General features: G+C 45.1%; 2 protein-coding genes across 2 annotated transcripts; one reads left to right on the plus strand and one right to left on the minus strand.

The window, feature by feature from the left end:
• Positions 1 to 7,719: 7,719 nt before the first annotated feature.
• On the plus strand, positions 7,720 to 22,897 carry evpla (envoplakin a). The gene is made up of 22 exons (XM_052083487.1): positions 7,720 to 7,923; positions 11,263 to 11,362; positions 11,445 to 11,599; positions 11,793 to 11,916; positions 12,005 to 12,136; positions 12,256 to 12,297; positions 12,863 to 13,024; positions 13,109 to 13,216; positions 13,986 to 14,081; positions 14,174 to 14,284; positions 15,074 to 15,220; positions 15,719 to 15,873; positions 15,955 to 16,052; positions 16,139 to 16,311; positions 16,653 to 16,825; positions 16,977 to 17,115; positions 17,206 to 17,399; positions 17,488 to 17,638; positions 18,516 to 18,599; positions 18,701 to 18,808; positions 18,896 to 18,988; positions 19,078 to 22,897. The coding sequence occupies exons 1-22, from the start codon at positions 7,889 to 7,891 to the stop codon at positions 22,465 to 22,467; spliced, it is 5,970 nt and encodes a 1,989-aa protein (XP_051939447.1). The 5' UTR covers positions 7,720 to 7,888; the 3' UTR covers positions 22,468 to 22,897.
• Positions 22,896 to 24,337, minus strand: ten1 (TEN1 subunit of CST complex). Its single transcript, XM_052083587.1, has 3 exons — positions 24,122 to 24,337; positions 23,341 to 23,498; positions 22,896 to 23,218 (listed from the first exon to the last, which is right to left on the minus strand). Exons 1-3 carry the CDS (start codon positions 24,208 to 24,210, stop codon positions 23,061 to 23,063), a joined length of 405 nt encoding a protein of 134 aa, XP_051939547.1. The 5' UTR covers positions 24,211 to 24,337; the 3' UTR covers positions 22,896 to 23,060.
• Between the last annotated feature and the right edge of the window lie 11 nt (positions 24,338 to 24,348).

Genomic DNA, 24,348 nt, shown 5'->3' on the forward strand with positions numbered 1-24,348 from the left:
TCTTTGCTGTGGTTCATTTAAATTCAGCGGCATTTTGTTCTCGGGGTTAGAATGTGACTGGAAAGTGTGTATTTACAACATTTTTGAAAAAGTGTTAGCGGTGCGAGTGTGTAGTGTTTGAAATGCCTCAGCTGGGCGTGGATGTGTGTAGGTTTGTCAGATACATAATAGTTTGCATCGGCTGCAAAGGCGTGTTTGTCGCACGCTGAAAAACTGTTTTTGCATTATTAACATGATGGTGGTCCAACCAGAACTTTCTTTTGGAACCCCGTCAAGCTTGCACGGCTCACCCGCTTCACACACATTCCAGCGTCCTGCAGAATGTGCCCTGCCTGTGTAGAGCGATGATGGTTGAGGTGGAGATAAGGATTCTTGTGTGTCATGCAGAATGAGCCGAGATACCGCATCACTTGGGTTACTCTAGTTTTCCCAAATGATTCCGCAGCCCTTTAATCGTGAGACTCTACCTCATACATTTCAGTTTTCCTTCCTGATGTTGTTTGTCTGCGAGGCAACCACAGCTTCAAAGCATTTGCAGGGGTGCTATATACCGGTACACAAAAGTGTGTGCGTGTGTGTGTGTTGGGGTCACTTGACTTGTTTCGGAAAAATAATTTAACACCATCCGTGTAAGATATTTATCATAAGTAGGAGCCAAAATCTCAATTAAGTTGCAGTAAATATCAGAACTCTACATGGTCCTGTTCAAATACCGTCTGTTTGCGGGATTAAACCATAAATATATTGCATAATATGCAATGTGACACAATGTGCGTGACATAGTGATAAAACATTTAAACGCAAAATAAAATATTTCAATTGAAGAAATGTAAAAACCAGAAAAGCCCAAGATATCTAAAAGCAAAGAAATAAGAACTACCTGATTTGAACTGTTTTATTCGAGATTCAATTTGGTCATTGTGGGGTGGCAAAAGAGAAAAATGCCATTTCAAATCGCCATAAATGCCGTTCAAAAAAAAAAAAAAATTGCACACACACACTGACTTGCTATACATATTTTTGGAATGTGGGAGGAAGCCGCAGTACCCAGAGAAAACCCAGGATGCACGAGGAGAACATTCAAAGTCCACACAGGAAGGCCTGAGCCGGAATCGAACCATGCACCTCTATTGTGAGGCTGATGTATTTTCCATGGCCATGGCCCTGCCCTCATTCCATTCTCGCAGACAAATTCACTGGTTTATCTTTCCTTACAAAATGCTGATTTGGAAAACTCCTTTTTCGTTACAGTCATTATTGCATCACACTGCTGTCAGTCTACAATCCAGTAGCTGCATTCACTTTATAATCCCAAAAGCCCATACTTCACTCCTCTTTTCAGTTTTCTGCTGGAGATGACCGGAACCATCTGCAACAGAACGTTAAACTAATTTCTTGCATCCTTCTTTGTACTTCATTAAAAAAAAACTATCCATCCATCCATCCATCCATCATCTACCGCTTATCCGGGGCCGGGTCGCGGGGGCAACAGCTTTAGCAGGGAAGCCCAGACTTCCCTCTCCCTAGCTACTTCTTCCAGCTCTCCCCGGGGGATTCCGAGGCGTTCCCAAGCCAGCTGGGTGACGTAGTCTCTCCAGCGTGTCCTGGGTCTTCCTCGGGGTCTCCTCCCGGTGGGACATGCCCGGAACACCTCACCAGGGAGGCGCTCAGGAGGCATCCGAATCAGATGCCCAAGCCACCTCATCTGGCTCCTCTCGATGTGGAGGAGAAGCGGCTCGACTCTGAGCCCCTCCCGGATGACCGAGCTCCTCACCTTATCTCTAAGGGAGAGCCCGGACACCCTGCGGAGAAAACTCATTTCGGCCGCTTGTATCCGGGATCTCGTTCTTTCGGTCACGACCCATAGCTCGTGGCCATAGATGAGGGTTGGGACGTAGATCGACCGGTAAATTGAGAGCTTCGCCCTTTGGCTCAGCTCCTTCTTTACCACGACAGACCGATACAATGTCCGCATCACAGCAGACGCTGCACCGATCCGCCTGTCGATCTCTCGCTCCCTCCTGCCCTCACTCGTGAACAAGACCCCAAGATACTTAAACTCCTCCACTTGGGGTAATATCTCCTCCCCGACCCGGAGGGGGCAATCCACCCTTTTCCGACTGAGGACCATGGTTTCAGATTTGGAGGTGCTGATTTTCATCCCAACCGCTTCACACTCGGCTGCGAAACGCTCCAGTGAGAGTTGTAGAGCCCCGTTTGAAGGAGCCAACAGCACCACATCATCTGCAAAAAGCAGGGATGTAATACTGAGGCCCCCAAAACAGACTCCCTCAACGCTTCGGCTGCGCCTAGAAATTCTGTCCATAAAGATTATGAACAGAATCGGCGACAAAGGGCAGCCTTGGCGGAGTCCTACCCCCACTGGAAACGGTTCCGACTTACTGCCGGCAATGCGAACCAAACTCTGACATCGGTGGTATAGTGACCGAACAGCCCGTATCAGGGGGTTCGGTACGCCATACTCACGAAGCACCCCCCACAGAACTCCCCGAGGGACACGGTCAAACGCCTTCTCCAAGTCCACAAAACACATGTAGACTGGTTGGGCGAATTCCCACATACCCTCAAGGACCCTGCTAAGGGTGTAGAGCTGGTCCACTGTTCCACGGCCGGGACGAAAACCACACTGCTCCTCCTCAATCTGAGGCTCGACTTCCTGACGGACCCTCCTCTCCAGCACCCCTGAATAGACCTTACCAGGGAGGCTGAGGAGTGTGATCCCTCTGTAGTTGGAACACACCCTCCGGTCCCCCTTTTTAAAAAGAGGGACTACCACCCCGGTCTGCCAATCCAGAGGCACTCTCCCTGTTGACCACGCGATGTTGTAGAGGCGTGTCAACCAGGACAGCCCCACAACATCCAGAGCCTTGAGGAACTCCGGGCGGATCTCATCCACCCCTGGGGCCTTGCCACCGAGGAGCTTTTTAACCACATCGGTGACTTCAACCACAGAGATAGGAGAGCCCACCTCAGAGTCCCCAGGCTCTGCTTCCTCAAAGGAAGGCGTGTTGGTGGAGTTGAGGAGGTCTTCGAAGTACTCTGCCCACCGGTTCACAACGTCCCGAGTCGAAGTCAGCAGCGCCCCATCCCCACTGTACACAGTGTTAGTGGTGCACTGCTTCCCCCTCCTGAGACGTCGGATGGTGGACCAGAATTTCCTCGAAGCCGTCCGGAAGTCGGCTTCCATGGCCTCACCGAACTCTTCCCACGCTCGGGTTTTTGCCTCGGCGACCACCGAAGCCGCGGTCCGCTTGGCCAGTCGATACCCGTCAGCTGCCTCTGGGGTCCCACAGGCCATAAAGGCTCGATAGGACTCCTTCTTCAGCTTGACGGCATCCCTTACTGCTGGTGTCCACCAGCGAGTACGAGGATTGCCGCCACGACAGGCACCAACCACCTTACGGCCACAACTCAGATTGGCCGCCTCAACAATAGAGGCACGGAACATGGTCCACTCGGACTCAATGTCCCCCGTCTCCCCCGGAACATGGGAAAAGCTCTGTCGGAGGTGGGAGTTGAAACTCCTTCTGACAGGGGATTCCGCCAGACGCTCCCAACAAATCCTCACTATACGTTTGGGTCTGCCAGGACGAACCGGCATCTTCCCCCACCATCGGAGCCTACTCACCACCAGGTGGTGATCAGTTGACAGCTCCGCCCCTCTCTTCACCCGAGTGTCCAGAACATGCGGCCGCAAATCCGATGATACAACTACAAAGTCGATCATCGAACTGCGGCCTAGGGTGTCCTGGTGCCAAGTGCACATATGGACACCCTTATGTTTGAACAAGGTGTTCGTTATGGACAATCCGTGGCGAGCACAGAAGTCCAATAACAAAACACCACTCGGGTTTTGATCGGGGGGGCCGTTCCTCCCAATCACGCCCCTCCAGGTATCACTGTCATTGCCCACGTGAGCATTGAAGTCCCCCAGCAGAACAATGGAGTCCCCAGCAGGAGTACTCTCCAGCACACCCTCCAAGGACTCCAAAAAGGGTGGGTATGCTGAGCTGCTGTTTGGTGCATATGCACAAACAACAGTCAGGACCCGTCCACCCACCCGAAGGCGGAGGGAGGCAACCCTCTCGTCTACCGGTGTGAACCCCAATGTACAGGCACTGAGCCGGGGGGCAATGAGTATGCCCACACCTGCTCTGCGCCTCTCACCGTGAGCAACTCCAGAGTGGAAGAGAGTCCAACCCCTCTCGAGAGAACTGGTACCAGAACCCAGGCTGTGTGTGGAGGCAAGTCCGACTATATCCAGTCGGAAATTCTCTGCCTCACACACCAGCTCGGGCTCCTTCCCTGCCAGAGAGGTGACATTCCATGTCCCAAGAGCTAGCTTCTGCAGCCGAGGATCGGACCGCCAGGGTCCCCGCCTTTGGCTGCCGCCCAGCTCGCATTGCACCCGACCCCTTTGGCCCCTCTCATGGGTGGTGAGCCCATGGGAAGGGGGACCCACGTTGCCTCTTCGGGCTGTGCCCGGCCGGGCCCCATGGGTGTAAGCCCGGCCACCAGGCGCCTGCCAACGAGCCCCACCTCCAGGCCTGGCTCCAGAGGGGGGCCCCGGTGACCCGCGTCCGGGCAAGGGAAACCTAGATCCATTTATTTTTGTCGTCATTGGGGTCTTTTGAGCCGTGCTTTGTCTGGCCCCTCACCTAGAACCTGTTTGCCATGGGTGACCCTGCCAGGGGCATAAAGCCCCAGACAACTTAGCTTCTAGGATCATTGGGACACACAAACCCCTCCACCACGGTAAGGTGACGACTCACGGAGGGGAAAAAAAAAAAAAAAAAAAAAAAAAAAAAACTATGATGTTGGTTTTAATGTTTTACTCTAGATTATCACTTTTAAGTAACTGCCTCTTGTGCAGGTAGTCATTTTAAATAAGAAATGGTTCTCAACTAACCTACTTGGTTGATTCAAGGCATATCTCTCTCTCTCTCTCTCTCTCTCTCTCTCTCTCTCTATGTATTTAATTTATTTTTTTTAGGTGGTTACCGGTAGTCGTGACAAAAATGCATGGCCCATATTAATTTTCAACATAACGGCAGCGCTAGCAATATTAGATTGCATTCGCATTTATTAACCAAACAAAGTTAGCCACAGTTGCTAGGTTGCAAGCACAATTTTTCTTTGTTATGAAGTGTGACTATAATACTAAATGTTATCAATTTTAAGTTTGATTTTTTTTTTCTTTATAGATGAGCAAACATTGAAATTCAGAAGATGAACAAATCATTATTTCGTCGACTGTATGGCACAGTACATCTACTGAATAACCGAGCCTCAGTTTGGGACAAAACAGTGTAGTACAAATGTGAGGACGCACCCCAGTATGCGTAATTATGACTGCGCTCTGCTGCTCAGCTGCAAAGAAAGTTGCTCTTCTGCATTCCTTGTATTGTTGTTTCTCTCTCTGTTTGTTTTTTTTCACCGAGACCAGTGACTCACATTCCTCTAGGATGGGCCTTTTCGTCGTTCCTAACGATTCCTCTGAGACATCCACCGTTTGAAATGTGAACATTTTATACGATCCAATCATTGTCTGCCGTGCCAGGTTTCATACATTTTTTATTCTTTGGATTGGAGCATGAGAAGAGTTTACGTAGTCGTTGACATTATTCTAACACTCTGAAAATATAGCTCAAATGCTGCATGCGAGCATCTACTAAATGATCTCCACACATGTTTTGCTTTTTCGTTTAATTTACCAGTGATGGCAAAGAGAAACTAAAGTTTTTTGTGAGTTTCTCTTGCCGGCACCGCATATGGTACTGTATGTGTGTGAAGATGTTAGATTGCTTGATTGACATTTCAGCTTCTACGCCACGGGCTACCGTGTCAATCTAATGTGTCCTTTTCAGCCTTGACCGGGCGACTTTGGTTCCAAATGTTTTTATGATGATAAACAATGTTACTCTCAATAGTGTTTCAATTTAAAATAGCTTACCATTCCCTCTAAAGATGTTCATAGTGTAATTGACCAAAAATACAAATTACAGTTGAATGTGCTTACAAGATCGTGATCGGCATTTATTTGAACAATTCAAAGAGGATACAGTAAAGAGTTAAAATGGACAAAAAGGTGCATAAAAATACAAGTGTACATAGTATGGAGTAAGACACTTTTCACTTAAAATGGCAGATTTAGCAAACGTTATGAGCGGCGAATAAATGCATGTTGTCGAAGGCAGCGAATGTTGAATTCGCATCAGGATTCATTTGGGTTCGTTCAAGTTTGCAAATGTTCGCCATACATTCGCATGCACTTTCACAAAAACTGTTGGCGAACATCTGGCGAGCCTTTTCAAACATGCGCGACCTTGATTGCACCCTGACGAACTTTGATGCAATTGTTCGCCCCCTTAGTGGGATCGGGGCTTTACTAGTATTTGAAACCGACGCAACGTCCAGATTACCAGAGGTGGATCGTTGACAACATTTTGTTGGTCCGTCATTCATCATCTGCCAGTAGCCTGCCTACCCATCCGTCAGTCCGTCATTTTTTTCAAGCTGAACCAAACCATCATTGTCAGTTAGTCATGTTATTTTAACCGCACTTTTGTCAGTTTCAAATTGCACTGGCCCGCTAGTCTGTTTATCACCATTACAAAAAAAAAATATTAATTACATATATTATATAAAAACAATTAATATACATGAATTTTCACTCTTTGAGTCCACTTTCCGGCCCACTCCCCACGACGTAGATCAGGGGTCCACTCCTTTTTGAAGGATAAAGGCACCCAACTAAAATAAAAGCCTGTAACCAAGAGTAGAAGTAGAAGAAGAAGGTTGACATTTAGGCTTCTACAACCTTATGCAACCTGAAGCTGAGGCAACTTAAAGGCCTGACATGGAAATTTTATTTTCACTGTGTCAATGTAAATGCAGTCTTCCAAAGTTGCTGTTTTGATCTGTGACATCCATCCATCCACCCATCATTGGAACCCCTTATTCTCACAAAGGTCGCGGATGTGTTGGAGCCTATCCGTGCAGTCTTTGGGCAGGAGGTGGGGTACACCCTGAACTGGTTGTCAGCCAATCGCAGGGCACACATAGACAAACAATCAGTCACACTCACAATCAAACCTAGTGACAATTTAGAGTGTTACCATTAACGTACCACGCATGTTTTTGCAATGTGGGCGGAAACCGGAATCCCGGGGAAAATCCACACAGGCACGGGGAGAATAGACAAACTCCACACAAGAAGCTGGAATCGAACCCACGGACCCCTTTACTGTGAGGCATACGTGCTAACCCGTTGTGCAGCGTGTCACCCCTTGATCAGGGTACATGTGTGCTAAATTACATTTGAAGTAGGCCCAACCAGGTGCAGCTCAACTCAGTGCAGTAACAAAAATGAATAAAAGGTGTGTCCACCTCTCAAATGACTATAGTGTGTGTGTGTGTTTTGTATGCATTCAATTTCCTACAAAAAGAGTCTTGGTGCAAAATGTGCCATAAAAGTCCTTGATTGGTGTAGTATTTAGACTGCACTAATACGGAAGCAATATGAACACACCCAACAAGGACTTTTCTCGGTAGTGGTAAATGGGCCCCCGATGAAAAGGATGGGCAAGGCCCCAAAATGGCAGGAAGGCAAAACTGGTCAGTCCGGTCCTCCTTATGCAAGATGGATGTCTGGGCGGTGACACGCCTCTTAGGTTGCCTAGAGGCGGTGCGCCTGTGTCGATATGAACGCGTGTAAGTGAGTCTTTTGCTGTGTTTAACGTTGACAGCGGGACCCCAAGGAAGAGGAGAGGCGCCGTGGGAGACACGGGGTGAGTGAGTCGGACACAGAGGAGGAGTAAGAGAGGCACAGAGTCGGTCTCAGTCGACCCCACACACCGCCGCCAAGATGTCGAAGAAAAGTCCGTCCAAGGTCATCACCAGGTATGCTTTGTCACAAATATTTTTTCTTCTCTGTGTGCAATTTTTTTTCCCACGAGTGTGTCATGTTTCTCAGCATGCCTACTCTGTGTGTGTGGAAATGCGTATGCCTCCAAGCACCGTTACATTATATCAGGGCTTGTCAACAATTCTGATGAGAGGACGCATCAAGGATGAGATGGTGTGTTTACCCAACATCCATGTTAGCTCTCAGGTTAGAAAATGAGAGGGGAAAAAAAAAATTGAAATTCTCCAAGATGACCACCTCAAACATTCCAGCACACAATTGAACAGTGGAGTTGCTCTCACACTTTGGGAAAAGTCATAGAGGAGGATCCCCATATTAGGGGCTCAGTTAATCCGCAAAGAAAGTCAAACTGAGTCTCTGTACACACTGATTTGTCACTCGTGTGTGTGTGTGTGTGTGTGTGTGCATGCGTGCGTGCGCCCGCACACAGTCAGTCAGCTGTGGCTCCATGTGGGCTTGGCCCTTTAACTGGTTCCTGTCCTTTATTCACCATATCCGGGCGTGGGTCTGTAACTATACTCAACAGTTCATTCAGTTCAGACGATGAGTCAGTGGTACATTTTAATAAGACGCATCGGATCGACGGGTCTTTGTAGTACATGCTTTGAAAGAGACGCCTATAGTGGTTGTACATGTACTTTCATCAGGAGTGCCATAAAGTGCGTCGGGGCAGGGTGGTAATGATTCAAAGAGCCCATGAAGCGAATTGAAGAAATTGCGCTTCCTTTTCAAATGGTCCAATTGTATTTAATTCGATCCTTCATAGATGAAGTTGGAAATTAAATTAAATGGTGATTTCATTTTTGTTTTTGTACTTGAGCCTTTTACAAATATATGACATCATTTACACCCCGCATCAATGCAAAAGGCCAGTTGTATCCCTAACAAAAAAAAAGAGAAATACATTTTTTTTTAGCTCCAGTTGAAGCATCTTTCACACCCTAAATGCATGACCGTGACCTGTTAAAGTTTTCATGATCGTCAGTCTTGGCCAACATTTCTTACGTTCCAACTGGAGTCAACCATTGCTTTGAAATCAGGAGGTAACATTTTTATTTTTCGGGCAGCACTGACAACCCTTAAATGTATCAGAGCAAAATCAACAATCACTATATTTGGGGTTTCTCAAATTTCTGGGGATTCTGGATTCAGATGTCATTGTCATCCCCAACCACTTCCCGAAATGTACCCCAATCTTTTCCCAAAATGGACACACACTGCAGGATGAAGAATCGTTTCAAACGGAGATGATAATCAGACATTGGGCAAATTCTGTAGATCTTAAAAGGAAAATATAACATACAAGTATATTCATTTCTTTTGCATACATTTTGCAGTGTTTGGTCATATTTTGACCATTCTGTTTACCCTGTCATAATGTTGACGATGCAGTGAAAGCCTTGCTTTCGGGCGTTTTCACCTTTGAACGAGGGCGTGTTTGCAGTGCTGTGATCTTGGCAAAGAATGCAGACAAACCCTGCTCAATTATGAAGCCCATCCAGTTCGTCAGGGCAGCTAATCAGATCCTCGATCCTCATTACAGTACTGACTCAGTTATACGTGGCTGTGTACCAGAAGCTATTTCATTAACTCTATACCACAAAGCAATCACTGAGTAAATGACTCAACATTTCATAAAAGCAAAACACATCCAAGTATTTTGAATGCGCTTATTTTGAATGTTGGCCTCTTTGTTGACGTAATTGATGAGTTTTAATGGCACCTTCGTAAAGTTAAAAAGGAGAAAGGGCATGCAAGGTGTTGGCGTGATGTGCCTGTGCTTCACACAGACTGAACTGAAGCAGCTAGATGAAAAAAAAATGTTTTGGAATATTGGATTGAAAAAAAAAAACATTTGAATTCCCTATTCTAAACTATACAGCTGCTTTGTCTAACTTCTTTGATTGTCATTGATGCACGTTTTGGTTTTTATTTTTATTTTTTAGGCAGGGTACACAGACAACATCCTTGATTTAAATCAACGGTGGTGGTTTTGCTTCGGATAGTGAATCCTTGACCTTTTATCGACGCAAAATTAATTTTCATTAGAAAATTGTACATTTCCCTTTAGCCCGAAAAGATTGGGATGCAATTGCACAACACTACTAACTTAATCTACAATGCAAACTTTTGGTTTCGCCATTTGCTTCGTCCAATTTACTGTACAGATCGGCTGGCTGACAGTTTTGTCCGGTCTTTTATGTCTGCCAAGGTGAGACTTAACATACGTGCTGCCAAACATCGTGCGGTGTTGACAAGTGGCATCAACGCAGACGTGAGTGGGTCTTGGTGGAATGGCGAGCATTTGAAGAACGTTTCGGGAGTGGCTGAGGACGAGTTGTTCTCAATGCAGCCACCCCCTTTAAAAAGAGTTGGAGGTGTTTGACATTCTTCATCATCATCTTCGTCATCCCAATTGCTGCTGCTGCTGATGACGATTTCACTGCAGCAGTGCTGTCTTGGTTAAAGAAAAACAAACAAAACCAAACCAAACCAAAAAAAAGAACAATTTGACTGCCCGGCAGAATGCAGGAGTTAGATGATGCCTTCCTCAAGAGCAGAGGCCATCCCGCAGGCCGGAGGAAACGTCTGAACTTCTGCATTCACACGCCACCTCTTTTCGATGTAGAAATATGGTTGAGCGATCACATCTAGTCCTGTAAGATTGTTGGCATGTTTTAAAATTTGATAATCAACGTTCGCTATCTTAATTAAAGAGTTGCAACAACACAATGGTATTTTGCCCCCAAAAACAAATAAAATATAAAACAAGAGGAAAACTCACAAACAGGCGAGATTTCCTGTCAATAAGAGGTTTAGGTTCCAAAAAGAAATATAGCTAATGAATGGATTTGTGAATGCCAAAACTTCTCTTCCCGCTTCAAATCTTGTTTGTGTTGATTCTTAGACCCAATAAATAACCTTTTTAAGAGATTTCCCATTCTCAAAAACACATGATTTTCCTGATGAAATCTTGCTGGTAAGAGTTGCAGGTGTAACCACTGGAAACGGAATAACTCACTCGACATTTTGTGGAAAATGCAGCCCCTTAAGCCCGTTTCACTTAGTGAACACGGCATTTGTTTGGCAGGTTGATCAAGAGAAGACATGTGAAAAAATCTCAAGAAAACACAGAGAAGTCTGCCATTTAGAGAAACCTCTTCGGAATGTTTACAAATGGGTGTTTTTTTTAGAATTGAATCGCGGGCTACATCACATGCACTTGCAGTTAAACATAATCAGCAATCATGGCAGTTTCTGACAACTCATAAGGCTTGTTCTGCGATCTTTAACATTTTGTCCCCACGTTGCAGGATCCAGCCCACCAACCTGGCCATGTTGATTGCTCAGATGCAAAAGAATGCAGACGTGGTGGAGAAAAACATCCTCCGATCTGAGCAACTTTTGGCTGAGGTAAAGATATACAAAGGCCTCTCTCAACTGTTGATTTTTTTTTTTTTTAATCACCGCCCCTTGCCACAACTTCTCCCACCAGGATGGAGAAAATGACCGCAACGACGTAGCTTTGAAGCACCAGAATGAGCTCTGTGACATTCTGGGTGAAGCCGAGAGCCTGCTGAAGAACCTCTTCTTGGATGTGGACACAGCCAAGAAGCTCAAACACCCGCAGGCCAGAGAGATTGAGAGCGAGTGAGTTGTTCTCTACAACAGCCACGCAAATCCACTGGTGATGTCAGTAAATTTTGCGTCGTGAGATGACATTTTGGCTCCCTCTATAGATGGGCTGTGTCATTTTATTTGCTTTATGACAACCCGCGATTTTGTGGTCTTATTTTTAAGAGACATATCTATACACATACTGTAAATAAGCTTTTGTTTTCAGTGTCCTCCACCTCCACGAGCGCTGGCTGAAGGACTGTACTTTTTATCGAGATATCTATGAGCAGATTGACGACGTGTCACTGATGCCCAGGATCGACTGGGCACCTGTTTTTAACACCAAGCAAGTAGGTTTCACAACAGGGTCTTACCGCCTCCCACCAAATTAAAATGGAAGCAGCATTAAGTCAATTGCTCCCGTGTGTACGTTTTCAGGCACAAGTAAGCAGTAACCTGTATGGGCCTACCATGGGAGAATTGGAGAAGCAGATTGCTTCTCACAAACTCTTGCACCAAGAAATTGAGGCCTACAACCCACAGCTGTGTGTCAGCTCCGCCGGTACCAAGGTGAACTAACGCTACCAAACACCTGACAATGTGTTCACGCGTCCCCCCCCCCTTTTTTTTTTTACTTCATGAAACCCATTTTGTTGTCGGAAAAGACATGATATCATCTTGTCTTCCAGGAGAACTACACGGCCCTCAAGAAGCAGTACAACAACCTTCTGGTGAGTGTCTTGCTAGGTATTTGTAGGAGACTGGACTATATACCATTGTTGTGTTCAACCCCCCACCCCCCATAGGATTTATTTTGTGATTTCCTGTCTTGATTTTCTGTTTTGTTGCATTACTTTTGCTTTTCCGGGTGTTATTGAAGTCACCGTTGATTTACGTTTTCTGAGGCGGTCATTGAACGCCCCTCAAGTAGAAGGTACGAAGACGGAGAAAGAGAAGGACGTACCCGTTGGTGCTTGAGTAAAAAGAATTAATAAAGTGCATGTTTCAAAAGAACCAACACGACAGCTCTTTATTTCGGAGCTGCAACATATTTATACAAAATTCAGTTGCAAATCTATCTGCATAGTAAATCCAATTACAACCTATTCAGGATCAATATTTGAATGGAAAAGGTACAACAACAAAAAATGAAATTCAAAACCTCTTTTCCATGAGTGGCTTGGCCAAGACTGCTATTCAGAAGGCTTTAGTGCATTGGTGTACAAAGGGGAGGCATCTGCAGACTCGCCCCTATCCCCTGCTGCTGTCTCACACATGTTTTTTCCCCTCTCAAAGGAAACCTCCAAGTGGCGTGGCCACTACTTGGGCAGCCTTTATGAGTACATGCAGGGCTGCAACAAGGAGTTGACGTTCCTGGAAGAGGAGCAGGATAAGATCAAGAAGAGGGACTGGAGTGACCGAATGGTGGATCCTCCAGATGTCCGCCGGCAGTACGAGGTCAGAATTGACCAGTAAATTGATAATGGTATGGATTGAGACATTGTGTGCACTAACCCGGGTTAAATGTGTCGACATTTACAGCACTTCAAGAACAACAGTTTGTTGTCACATGAGAGCGAGGTGAACAAACTCCAGGACGAGGGAGACAGACTTATTGAGAACAAGCACCCTGCCAGCGCTCTCATACAGGTGCACAACCAATGCTATTATTTTACATATAAATAGTTACAGTTCCATTCACAGCAACACATCTTTCTATTTTTGCTATTCTCCAGCTGGGTTTATTCTGAATGAAAAAATAGTGCGGCATGGTCCGCTTACAGTATACAGCATGGGGTCGCCACTCTTTGTGAAATGGAGAGCTACTTCTTGGGTACCGATTAATGCAAAGAGCTACCAATTTGATATGCACTATAAGAAATAAGTGTGCTCAATTTTTTTTAAAATAATGTGATTATTGTATGTGATTTTATACATTTATGTGAAGATTATTCTCACAATAATTCGGAAACAAATCACGTCAATCAAGACAACACTGTATTACTTTGACAACATTCCAAGAAAATCACCTTGTGCCATCACTGTTGAGCTACAAAAGGCCAGTGGGCGAGTTATGTGTTTCTTGGGGCCTACATGGTGCCCGCAGGCACCACGTTGGTGACCCCCTGCTCTATAAGCTAGAAAGAATTATTCTTTCTTACCTTCCACTGCACCTTTTTTTAAACATACAATGTCATGGCAGTTGTTGCGCTGCCTTCATGCTCTCCTTGCATGCCTGCATATATGTGATCCCGCTGTATGGCATGCAACACATAAGCATAGACCCAAAAAACACTATAAGGATGATGAGACTTTGTAACTACCAGGTGCATCCGTTTTGTAACGCAAGCGCGACTCTGAATGAAAGAAAAGTGAATGCAGAGTCCCCATTTCATTTCTCGCAACCTTACACTTGCAGGCTCAAAGAGACACCGTACGCAACGAGTGGCAGAAGTTCCTCCACTTGTGCATTTGTCAGGAGACACACCTGGATAATTTGGAGCACTACAAAAAGGTAATGATGGGGAAATGACTCACCAGACTTGAACAATGTATCCACCTGAACACACCTTCCTGTGACTTACCGTTTACCGCATTACCATGCAGTACCAACTGGACACCGAACAACTGTCAGAGAATCTGAGCAAACTCAACCACAGCTTGGACCCAAAGATTGCCAGCAGGATGAGCAACTCGGAGATGCTGCTGCAGCTTGAGGTATGCTAAGAGGATGCTTCAATAGTCTGATGTCACAGCCCCAGATTATAAACATGATAAGATGTCAAAATGAAAGCTGACAGCCCTGTGGACAAGTGCATTGTTTCTCAATCTTTATTATGAGCGAAGGCACACACATTTCACATGAGAAAAATTGTCTATAAAGTGGGAGTGTGAATGGTTGTCTGTGTTTTATGTGCCCTGTGATTAAATGGCGACGAGTCCAAGGTGTACCTCAGCTCTCTCAGGACAGCTGGTTGAGACAAACGGTCACTCGTGACCCTCATGAGGACAAGTGATGGAGAGCATTGATATATTCAACATATTAAAATTAATTCTCAGAGTCCTACCCTTCACTGCAATATAGCAAGTCACATTCAATGTCAATATCTAATAAATTAAACAAAATCATACTCACCAGAGGTGCTTATTATTTTATAAACAAAATCCATCCTTTGTTCGCACGATTGGATAATATAAATCCTCTGACTGCGTTGAAAACAAGCCAACCAGCGAAGGTGTTGTCCGTCTTGCCCTCACAATGTCCACTTTTGCTTGAGAAGCCCGCCTTGAAAATTAATTTTTGATCATGTCTGACATTCTTCCTCTTTTGCTCAGCAAACTGCTTGTAAAGTAATTAAAACAATCAGAGAACGGAAAATGTTTTTCCCTTTCTATACCCGTATACGGATACAGTATTGTACATGATGCACCTTGTAGTAATTGCAAGATGACTTGTAAAATTTGTTTCTAATTTGTGTATGTGTGCGTGTGTGTTTTTCCCCCCAGGCGGAAGAAAAAGCTGTGCAGGACAGTGAGCAGCTACTGGCAGACCTGAGAAGACGCAGTACCAGCATTGCTCCTCTGAAGTATCGTCGTACTCCCCCAAACAGATCGGTCACATTGGAGTCCCTCTGTGATTGGGAGTCTACCAGGGTAGAGCAATTTTGAGTAACTCCTAAGTGTTATCAGGCAGAAAAGGCAAGGAAATGTCATACAAGTGGCAGAATATCGACTGTTACGTTTTTACGAATGTGGAAAGGAAAGCTATAGTTTCAAATGCACTTTTCAGGGTAAAACACGTAAACGCAATGAGCACATTTAGGTCGGAGCCCAGACACATGCGGACTCGGTTTGAGTCAACTGGCCTACGTCACACGCCGGGGCACCTTTCTTTAGCCACATATACCACAACACATACAATACATTTCATACATTTGATGCTTGAAATTGTTTTGTGTTGAAATGCGTTTACGTGTTTCAGAAAAGTGTGTTTCAATCAGTTCAAATATGTCAAAAGTGTTTGGGTGAGGTACAATGACTGTATAAAAAAGATGCTCCCTCTCTCTCTCTCTCTATTGTGGATTTCCACCATTGATGGATGAGTCTAAAATGAACGGGGTTTCACCGTACAGTTCATCTTTCCTCATCTAGGGACCTCTGTCAAGAGGCGAGAAGTGCACCTTGAAATCTAACCCCGACAATGAAAACTGGGACGTTATAACCAACAAAGGGGTCACTAACACCTTCCCAGGGGTATGCTTCATGATCCCACCACCTGATCCAGAAGCCATCAACAAAGTGGACCTGTAAATAACGGCACATTCACAAAAATATGTCAGTCAGTAATGTAGTCAACTTACAATGCAACACATTTTTGAACTGACTAGTTTGGGTGGTGAACTGGGAGACATAAAGAAGAGGAGAGGCGCTCTTGCAGCATCGCTCAAGAATCACAAGTCAGAGATGGCCAGATCCCTGCAGTCAGGTCAGTGTCAACCCAAATATTGTAACTCGACCCCTCGTCTGCTGCTCACTTTTGTAATAAATGAACTTCCCCATTTACCGGTTTAGCACCAGTGTCGACTCCCACGTTGGATCCCAGACTGGCAGCACTTGGACTCCGGTTGGACAAACTGAATGCCGACCTGGACAATGCTGATAAGGACGCGCTGAACCGCATTCGATCCCCACTGAGCCGCTCCAATCCCACTGGAGATCTGGTCAACAGGATAAAGGAACAGGAAGTAAGGAACTTGAGCAGAGGACGAACATATACCCGTTACATTAACAACCAATTCAAAGTCAAATCAAACAATACAGCATATAGACAAAATAAAAAATCCTAGCCACATTTTGAGACCAGGTAGATTATTATTTGGTGAAGACAAAAGAGTACAAGACTTTTTACATTTTGACGTGTACTGTAGTTCCAAATGTGTAGTTGTTTAGAATGCCTTTGAATCCAGATGATATTACACGTAAGCGGGACCATATAGAAGTGCGTCTAAGATTTGTCACATGAATATTTTGTATTAGTTTGGGCTTAAAAATGTTTCTTCCTTTTTTTTTTCTTCTTCAAATTCAGCAAGCTGCCAGGGCACTAATGGGTCTGGAGCAGGAGAAGCTTGCGGCTAAGGCTGACCTGCAGCCTCTCCTGTCCAAAGATCCTAATGCTTCCTTTGCCCTGCCACTCAAACTGAACAATGCCGAAAACAAGTATGATGGCCTCTCAGCACTTGCTGACCTCTACGGTAAAAAGTAAGTAATGTTTTCTTTGGATGATGACCGAGGACTAAAATTCCTTTCTCTAATTTATTATTATTTTTATTATTTTTTTATGAAAAAATAGTAAATCATTAGCAGTACTGTTGTTGTTCTTTTTAAACGTTGGGTGTTTCTTTTCTTTCAGGACAAATGCATCCCTCAACCTCGAGAATCAGATCAGGAAGGTGGATGGCATCATCTCAGGGTTTGAAAAGAGGCTCAGTGAAGATGGCCCAATACTCGATGTGCCAAACTCGATTCAAACTGCCAATGAGAGCCTTCATGTAAGGAAGGAACAACACTTTCCTTTTAAACCACCCAAAATGGCATCAGTGTAGAAAACCCTCCTTCTCATATCTTCTTCCCCATTTTAGCAACAGCGAAAGGCTGTGGCATCGGCTCAGCCCGAGATGAGGAAGCTAAGTCAGGACCTGGAGGCCACTGAGCAGCTCTGCAGCTCTCTGCAGCAGGGATACCAGGAATTTTGTCCCGACATCCAACGGCAGCGATGGGATGTCAAACAGCTGCACAACCGCTATGCAAACCTCGACAACCAGCTGAAGGAGAGGTAAAAATCGCACCAGACGCATGCAGTCCGATACAAAAAGTACCAAAACAAACAATACGGTGCTTTAAAGATAGACACATCTTTTCAGAGAGAACATCTTACAAGACGCTGGTGCCAAAAACCAAGAATTCCAAAGCTCAGCCAAATCCCTGAACTTTTTCCTGAACAACCTGCCGAGAAACAAGATCAACTACAGTGATGATGTGTCTTCGGTCGCCGCTATGCAGAGCTCGCAGGAGGTGAGAGGACTCTCTACTCCCGGTTCTGCCTTTCTGCTTTGTTTATTTTGTTGAATCTTATTAAATTTTAACTCGTTCAGGGGAAAAGCACTGTGGTCAAATAGCACCCCCGCCTCATGGTTCTGAGGTTCGCGGTTAGAATCTTCACTCTGGTCTACCTGTGTGGAGCTTGCGCGTGTTTTTCTGTGGGTGTTCTAGTTTCTTTGCAAAAAATAATTTAAAAAAATTAATAACAGCACATCGGCTTCACAGTGCAGAGGTACCGGGTTCGATTCCAGCTCCGGCCTCCCTGTGCGGAGTTTGCATGTTCTCCCCAGGGCTGCGTGGGTTTTCTCCGGGTGCTCCGGTTTCCGCCCACATTCCAAAAACATGCGTGGCAGGCTGATTGAACACTCTAAATTGTCCCTAGGTGTGAGTGTGAATGGTTGTTCGTTTCTGTGTGACCTGCGATTGGCTGGCAACCGATTCAGGGTGTCCCCCGCCTACTGCCCGAAGAGAGCTGGGATAGGCTCCAGCAGCCCCCGCGACCTTAGTGAGGATCAAGCGGTTAGGAAGATGAATGAATGAATGAATGAATGAATGAATGAATGAATAATAACGATTCTGAATTGTCCATATAGGCATTAATATGACGGTAAATGATTGTCTGTCTATATTTGCCCTACGATTGACTGGCAAGGTGTATTCCGCCTCTTCCCCAAAGTCAGCCATTTTCGGCTGAACTTGTGACCCTAATGAGGACAGGTTGGATGAAAAATGGATGGATGGAACTTATTTAGGTTGCTGTTTGAAACCTTTGCTTAAGTGCCCTGCTTTTACACTCCCTAACCACTTGTAATGTGAAAGAATGTTAACACTAACTGACACTTGACTGCAGAGGGTGATGGATGACCTGAAGCGGAAAGGCAATGAAGTGGACAGACTGTCCGACTTGTCTCAAGACCTGCAGAATCTACTTGATGTAAGACAGAAGATGCCATGTTCAAAACACTGTAGCTGTAAAATACATTCATTTGAATTTAAGGCACAATAATATTAATAGACCAACCTCTCGACATGCAGGAGTATGATGCCAACATCGGCAAATTCAACAGTACGCTGGAAGATGCAGGTGTCACTGTTGCAAAGCGGCCGTATACCCTCACACTTGCGGAAGCTGTTCAGAAAGAGGTATCACAAGTTTAACCAACATACTGTTGGTAATATTCACCATTTACTTGAACATTGCAGAGGCTACCTTGTCTCTTTCTGTGACAGGAAAGGGATCTGGTTAACCGCTACGCCGAGGCGTCAGCTGAAAATGGTCAGCGGCAAAAACAGTTGGGTTTGGCCCGGAATCTCATTGCACAAGTAAGAGGGCGGACCAGGAGAAAGGCAGTAATGCCACAAAACAAAGCGTTGTATGGTTTATTGACGCATTGTCGTTTCCTTTGATGTAGAATGATGAGAAAGTCCAGCTGCTGGCGCAACATCAGGTGCAGCTGGAAAGCCAGCAAAGGAGTGCTTTTGAGTTAAACAGTCTTACCAGGGAGCTGGAGGAAGAGAGGGACAGGACACTTCACATTGAGGCTAATCTAAAAGCATTCAGAGATAGGCTCATGTCACTGAAGAATCGCAGAGGAGTAGAACGTGTTGAGGAAAAAGAAGTGCTTCAGTACTACCGTGACCCAAAACTGGAGACGGACTTGATCGAACTTCAGAAGACACTTCATGAAGAGATACGGAGACGGACCACCATCCACAGTGAGATTGACATTTATAACAAGAAATTTGGCCACTTTGAGGACAACCTCAAAAACACTGCGCCAAAACTGTTGACGAGAGAAGTGACCGAGTTTGAGAAAGACCCTCAGCTAGATGTAGATGCTGCCAAGCTGAGAGATGAAATATCGAGAATAAGAGATGAGATTCGCCTGAGAAACTCGGAGTACATACAGATAAAAACGGAGTTTGAGATTCTCCAACAGAAGAAACCACTCATCAAAGAGAGGGTGGTTAAGAAGGAAGTGGTGAAAGTCGAAAAAGACCCAGAAATGTTGAGATCCGTGCGGAAATTCGACAGCGAAATTTCCGAGGAGACGAGCAGGGTTAAGATCATAAATGATGAAATATTCCAAATGAGAAGCCAAATTAATGCCCTGGAAAGACTGATTGTAAACATCCAGCCCAAGATCATCACAAAGGAAGTGAAAAAGATTGAACAAGACCCCGAACTCATCACAGAATCCAAGAGGATTCGAACATCTGTGGAGAGTGAGATGATCGAAAACAACTCTTTGTCTAAAGAGGTGATGGAACTTCACAGTCGCTACAGGGAAATTCAGGCTCTGAAACCAAAAGTTGAGGTGAAGGAAATTGTTAATGAGATTTACCGGATCGATCCAAATACAGAGGTAGAAATTTTACGCCTCAGGAAAGACATACAAGAGGCCAATGCGCAGCGTTCTATCATCGATAGGGATATCACAAAGGTGGGCTCAGAGGTCAATTTTCTTCGTTCACAGAAGCCCAAGGTAGAAATGAAGGAAGTTCTTCAAGAGGTGGTGAAGGAAGAAAGAAGCCCTGAAAATGAGAGAGAGATTATAAGGTTAAACGAGCAGATTAACTTCATCCACAACAATTACAACTTTCTCCAAGATCAAGTGAGGACACTGAAGAAAGAGAGAGATGGCTGGAAGGCTGAAAAGTCGAAGATCGAGACCAAAGTCCTCACTAGAGACGTCATTAAGTATGAACCGGACCCGCTGCTAGAGAAAGAAGCTGACCGTCTGAGAAGAGATTTGAGGGACGAGGCCCAAAGGCGCCGTTCTATTGAGGAGATGGTGTTTGACCTGAAGAACAAATACATCCTGTTGGAAAGACAAAAACCGGAGGAAAAAGTGGTTGTGCAGGAGGTTGTGCGTTTGCAGAAGGACCCGCGGCAAGTGCTTGAGCATGAGAGGCTGAGTAGAAGCCTGGATGAAGAAGTGATGACTCGACGCCAAATCGATTTAGAGCTGCAGCAGCTCAGAACCAAGGTGGAAGAGAAGGAGCGGCTCCTCAGAGCAAGTGATGAGCATCAAAAGAGGATCATAGCAGAGTCCGAACTCAAGGAAATCAGGTTGCGTATCCACCAGCTTGAACATGCGCCGCCCGCTGTTTCAGAAAATATTGTCGTTGAGGAGGTACTCAAAGTGGAGAGAGATCCCAAACTGGACAGGTTGATTAATGGACTGCGGGTCGATATGGATAAGGAAACCAGCGACATCCTGCGTCTTCAGAGAGACATCCGTAACATCACTCTTAGGCTTGAGGTCCTCCAGAAAGAAAAGTCTATTGAGAAGAAAGTATACAAAGAAGTAGTCCATGTTGAAAAAGACCAGGCTGTGGAAGCGGAGAGGGATCGCCTGAGGGAACAAGTTTCCAAGCAGAAATTTACAAGGCAAGACATCGAGGATCAAATCAAACGCCTCAGTGCGAAAACAAACCATCTGATGACGAGCAAGTCCAGTAGCTCCAGAGAAGAAACTACCCTAACGATGAACAGAGACAGCTTGATGAGAGAGAAGGACAACCTGACTCGCGAGCTCCGGACACTGGAGGCAAAGAAACACGACATCAGCATCTCTTTCGAGCAGCAGAGCAGACTCATGAGTGAGAGAACACAGATGAGCAGGCACAGAAGCATGAAGATGGGTTCTGACATACAGCAAATCGAGAGGGATATCCTGAATGAAAAGGACAAGATCCACATCCGTGACAGCACCATTCGCGACCTCCTACTGAACCTGCAGAAAGAGGAACACAACGAAACCCGAACCAAGGAGACCAACATGTCCACCAAAATCACCATTCTGGATCCGGATACCGGCAGAGACATGTCTCCCTATGATGCCTACCTGCAGCGGCTAATCGATCGCCAACAGTACATTCATCTGCAGGAGCTTGAGTGTGACTGGGAGGAGACAACTTCTGTTGGACCCGATGGCGAGACATCTGTATTGCAGGATCGCAAGAGTGGCAATCAGTACTCCATTAAAGATGCCCTGAAGGAAGGCCGACTGACACAGAATGATTTGGATAGGTACAAACAAGGCAAAATCCACATCTCAGAGTTTGCCTTGCTCGTTGCTGGTGAAAGCAAGCCAAAGAACCAGTTCAATTCATTTGCCCCGAGGACCAACAGCGCAGTGAAGTCAGCCCAAATTGACTTTGCTGCAACACAGGCGTATCCAATTGCTGGGATCATGGACACACACACAGACACCTGCTTCAGCATACGCAGCGCTGCCATGCGTAAACTTATCGACGCCACCACAGCCCAAAAGCTTCTGGAGGCCCAGGCGGCAACCGGCGGCATCATTGACATCACCACCAAAGACAGACACTCAGTTCAGAAAGCGGCTTCCAGAGGCCTCATTGATGAAAGTCAGCTCCAGAGGCTCCTCAACGCTCAAAAGGCTTACACTGGAGTGGAAGACCCCGTGACCAAAGAGCGTCTGTCTGTGGGAGAGGCCATCCAGAAAGGATGGATGCCAAAGGAAAGTGCAACTTGGTACATGGAAGTTCAGCACCTGACTGGAGGGCTGGTTGATCCCAACAGCAACAAAAGAATCAGCATCGTGGATGCTATTGGATCCAAAGTGATCAACAGCGCCATGATGAGAGATCTTCAAGCTGAAACCAATTACAAGAAGGATATCACCGATCCCCTCACCAAGCAGAAGATCAACTACAAACAGGCCCTGGAACGCTGTAAAAGAGACCACAAGTCCGGCCTTCTAATGTTGCCAGCCTCCTCCAAAGAGTCTGGATACACTCCGGCATTCAACAGATACCCGAGATTCTAAATGTGTTTACAGCTTAGAGTTATATGCTTTGTGAAGTAATAGATTAAAAAAAATGTGCCTATACATTTGGGATATTATACGAGCATAAATAGTGCATATAATGTGTCTTTTTGAATCTGGCAAGCTTTCTATCAACCCCTTCACCCCCACAACCCTTCCACCAAAAAAAAAAAAAAAAAAACGCTGCCAAATTGCCTTTGTTTACCAAACATGCCAGATGTGGGCAGATGTTATTATGATTTAAATAAAAAATTTTGCAAATGAAGTATCTACCTGATAATACTACTGTGGAATACTGGGACATGGTGCAATGCTAATTACCAAGATTATTATGATTATTTAGTACTTGTGGGCTATCCTTGATACTGTTCACTTTTAACTCTGTATGATACTTTATGAAGAAACATCAATAAATTTAAATTATAATGTCTCTTGTGTAGTCTTTTAAATAAACCACACATACAGATAAAACAGACAGATCCCATGCTTAGAACATCAACGGAGTCATCACCCAGCAAACAAGACGACAGTACAACTAGTGCTTCAACAATTTAAATGTCCAAATTGTCAGCAATTCATGAGCAAGTTCAAGATCAAGTTGCGTCTGCATCCTGCACTGCAGCACCCTCCACATGGCTCTGCCTTTCCTTGAAGAAGCTCCTCTGCTCATTGATGACTTTTTGTAGAAGGGCAATGTTTACACCGTCCACACAGTTGAGGACACGCGCACAGACCCTCACCCCGTCAACTCCTGTCAAACAACAAGGTGTTTTGATTATTAACAAAATAAAGAACACAAAAAGGACACCGTCATCTTCAGAATTAAATAATGTTTGTGACTCAAGAAGACAACATTGGATAGTGGTTCCTTACCCTGAGCTGTTTCTATTTCACCCAGAACTATATACTGGGCTCCAATGATGGGATTAAATGGTTCCACAAATGAGGTATTGATGACAACATGGTGCTCTTTGGAATCATGCTGAGTTGTTAGTGAAGCTTGGGACTTCTCCGGCTCATATTGGGTGAGTCTAGAAAAATAGGCAAAGTTTGTTTTGCTCATCCAACAGTATATATGGTAAATTAAGTCCCATATACATCCTGTCAGAGTTCATCTTGTTGCACAGGTGAGGATTTTTTTTTTTTGTTCAACAAATTAGCACTATGCAAGTTAATAAAAGAGGTTACCGGTAACTATTTTGTATAAAGTTGGTCACCAACGTGGTGCTTGCGGGCACCATGTAGCCCATGAGGACCACACCAATCGCCCACCACTGCTAGGAATGTGATTTGATAGTAGAAATTATGATTTAAAAATGCAAACGCTGGCAGTATTGTGAGACATTTTTAAGATGATCAGAGCCTGAAAAATCATTAAGTATTAAAAATAACACATTCTAATATTATTAAATGTAATTTGTACAATGTTATTTCAGACGTGTATCAATTTAGTAGCCCTTCACACAATCAAGACACATGAAGTAGCTCTCACTGTCAAAAAGGTTGGTGACCCCTGGTGTCGCGGGTTTCTTTTGTTGTGAAAGATGTTATTGTATGTAATGAATTACTTTTGTACTTGGGGACATCTAAGAGCAATAAAGGCCATGAAATAATGTGCGAAACAGTAACTGTCTCAAGTGAGTTACGAGCCCACCTGCCAAATGTTCGCACAGACTCTCCATCTTGCAAGGCTCCAGAGTTCACTTCCCAAGGGAAACAATACACCGCAACAACTGGAAGCATCGCTTCTTGTGGTGATAGACGACGACGCGTTCCACGTTACGTACAAAATTTGGGTTACGTAGGTTAACTGTCCTGTTGCAGCGATTGTTGACGCGTTGAAGTAAAAGTGGGTATGACCCAAGGGGAAAAAAAACTTTC

Source organism: Hippocampus zosterae, chromosome 13 (genome assembly GCF_025434085.1).
Source record: "Hippocampus zosterae strain Florida chromosome 13, ASM2543408v3, whole genome shotgun sequence".
NCBI lineage: Eukaryota > Metazoa > Chordata > Actinopteri > Syngnathiformes > Syngnathidae > Hippocampus > Hippocampus zosterae.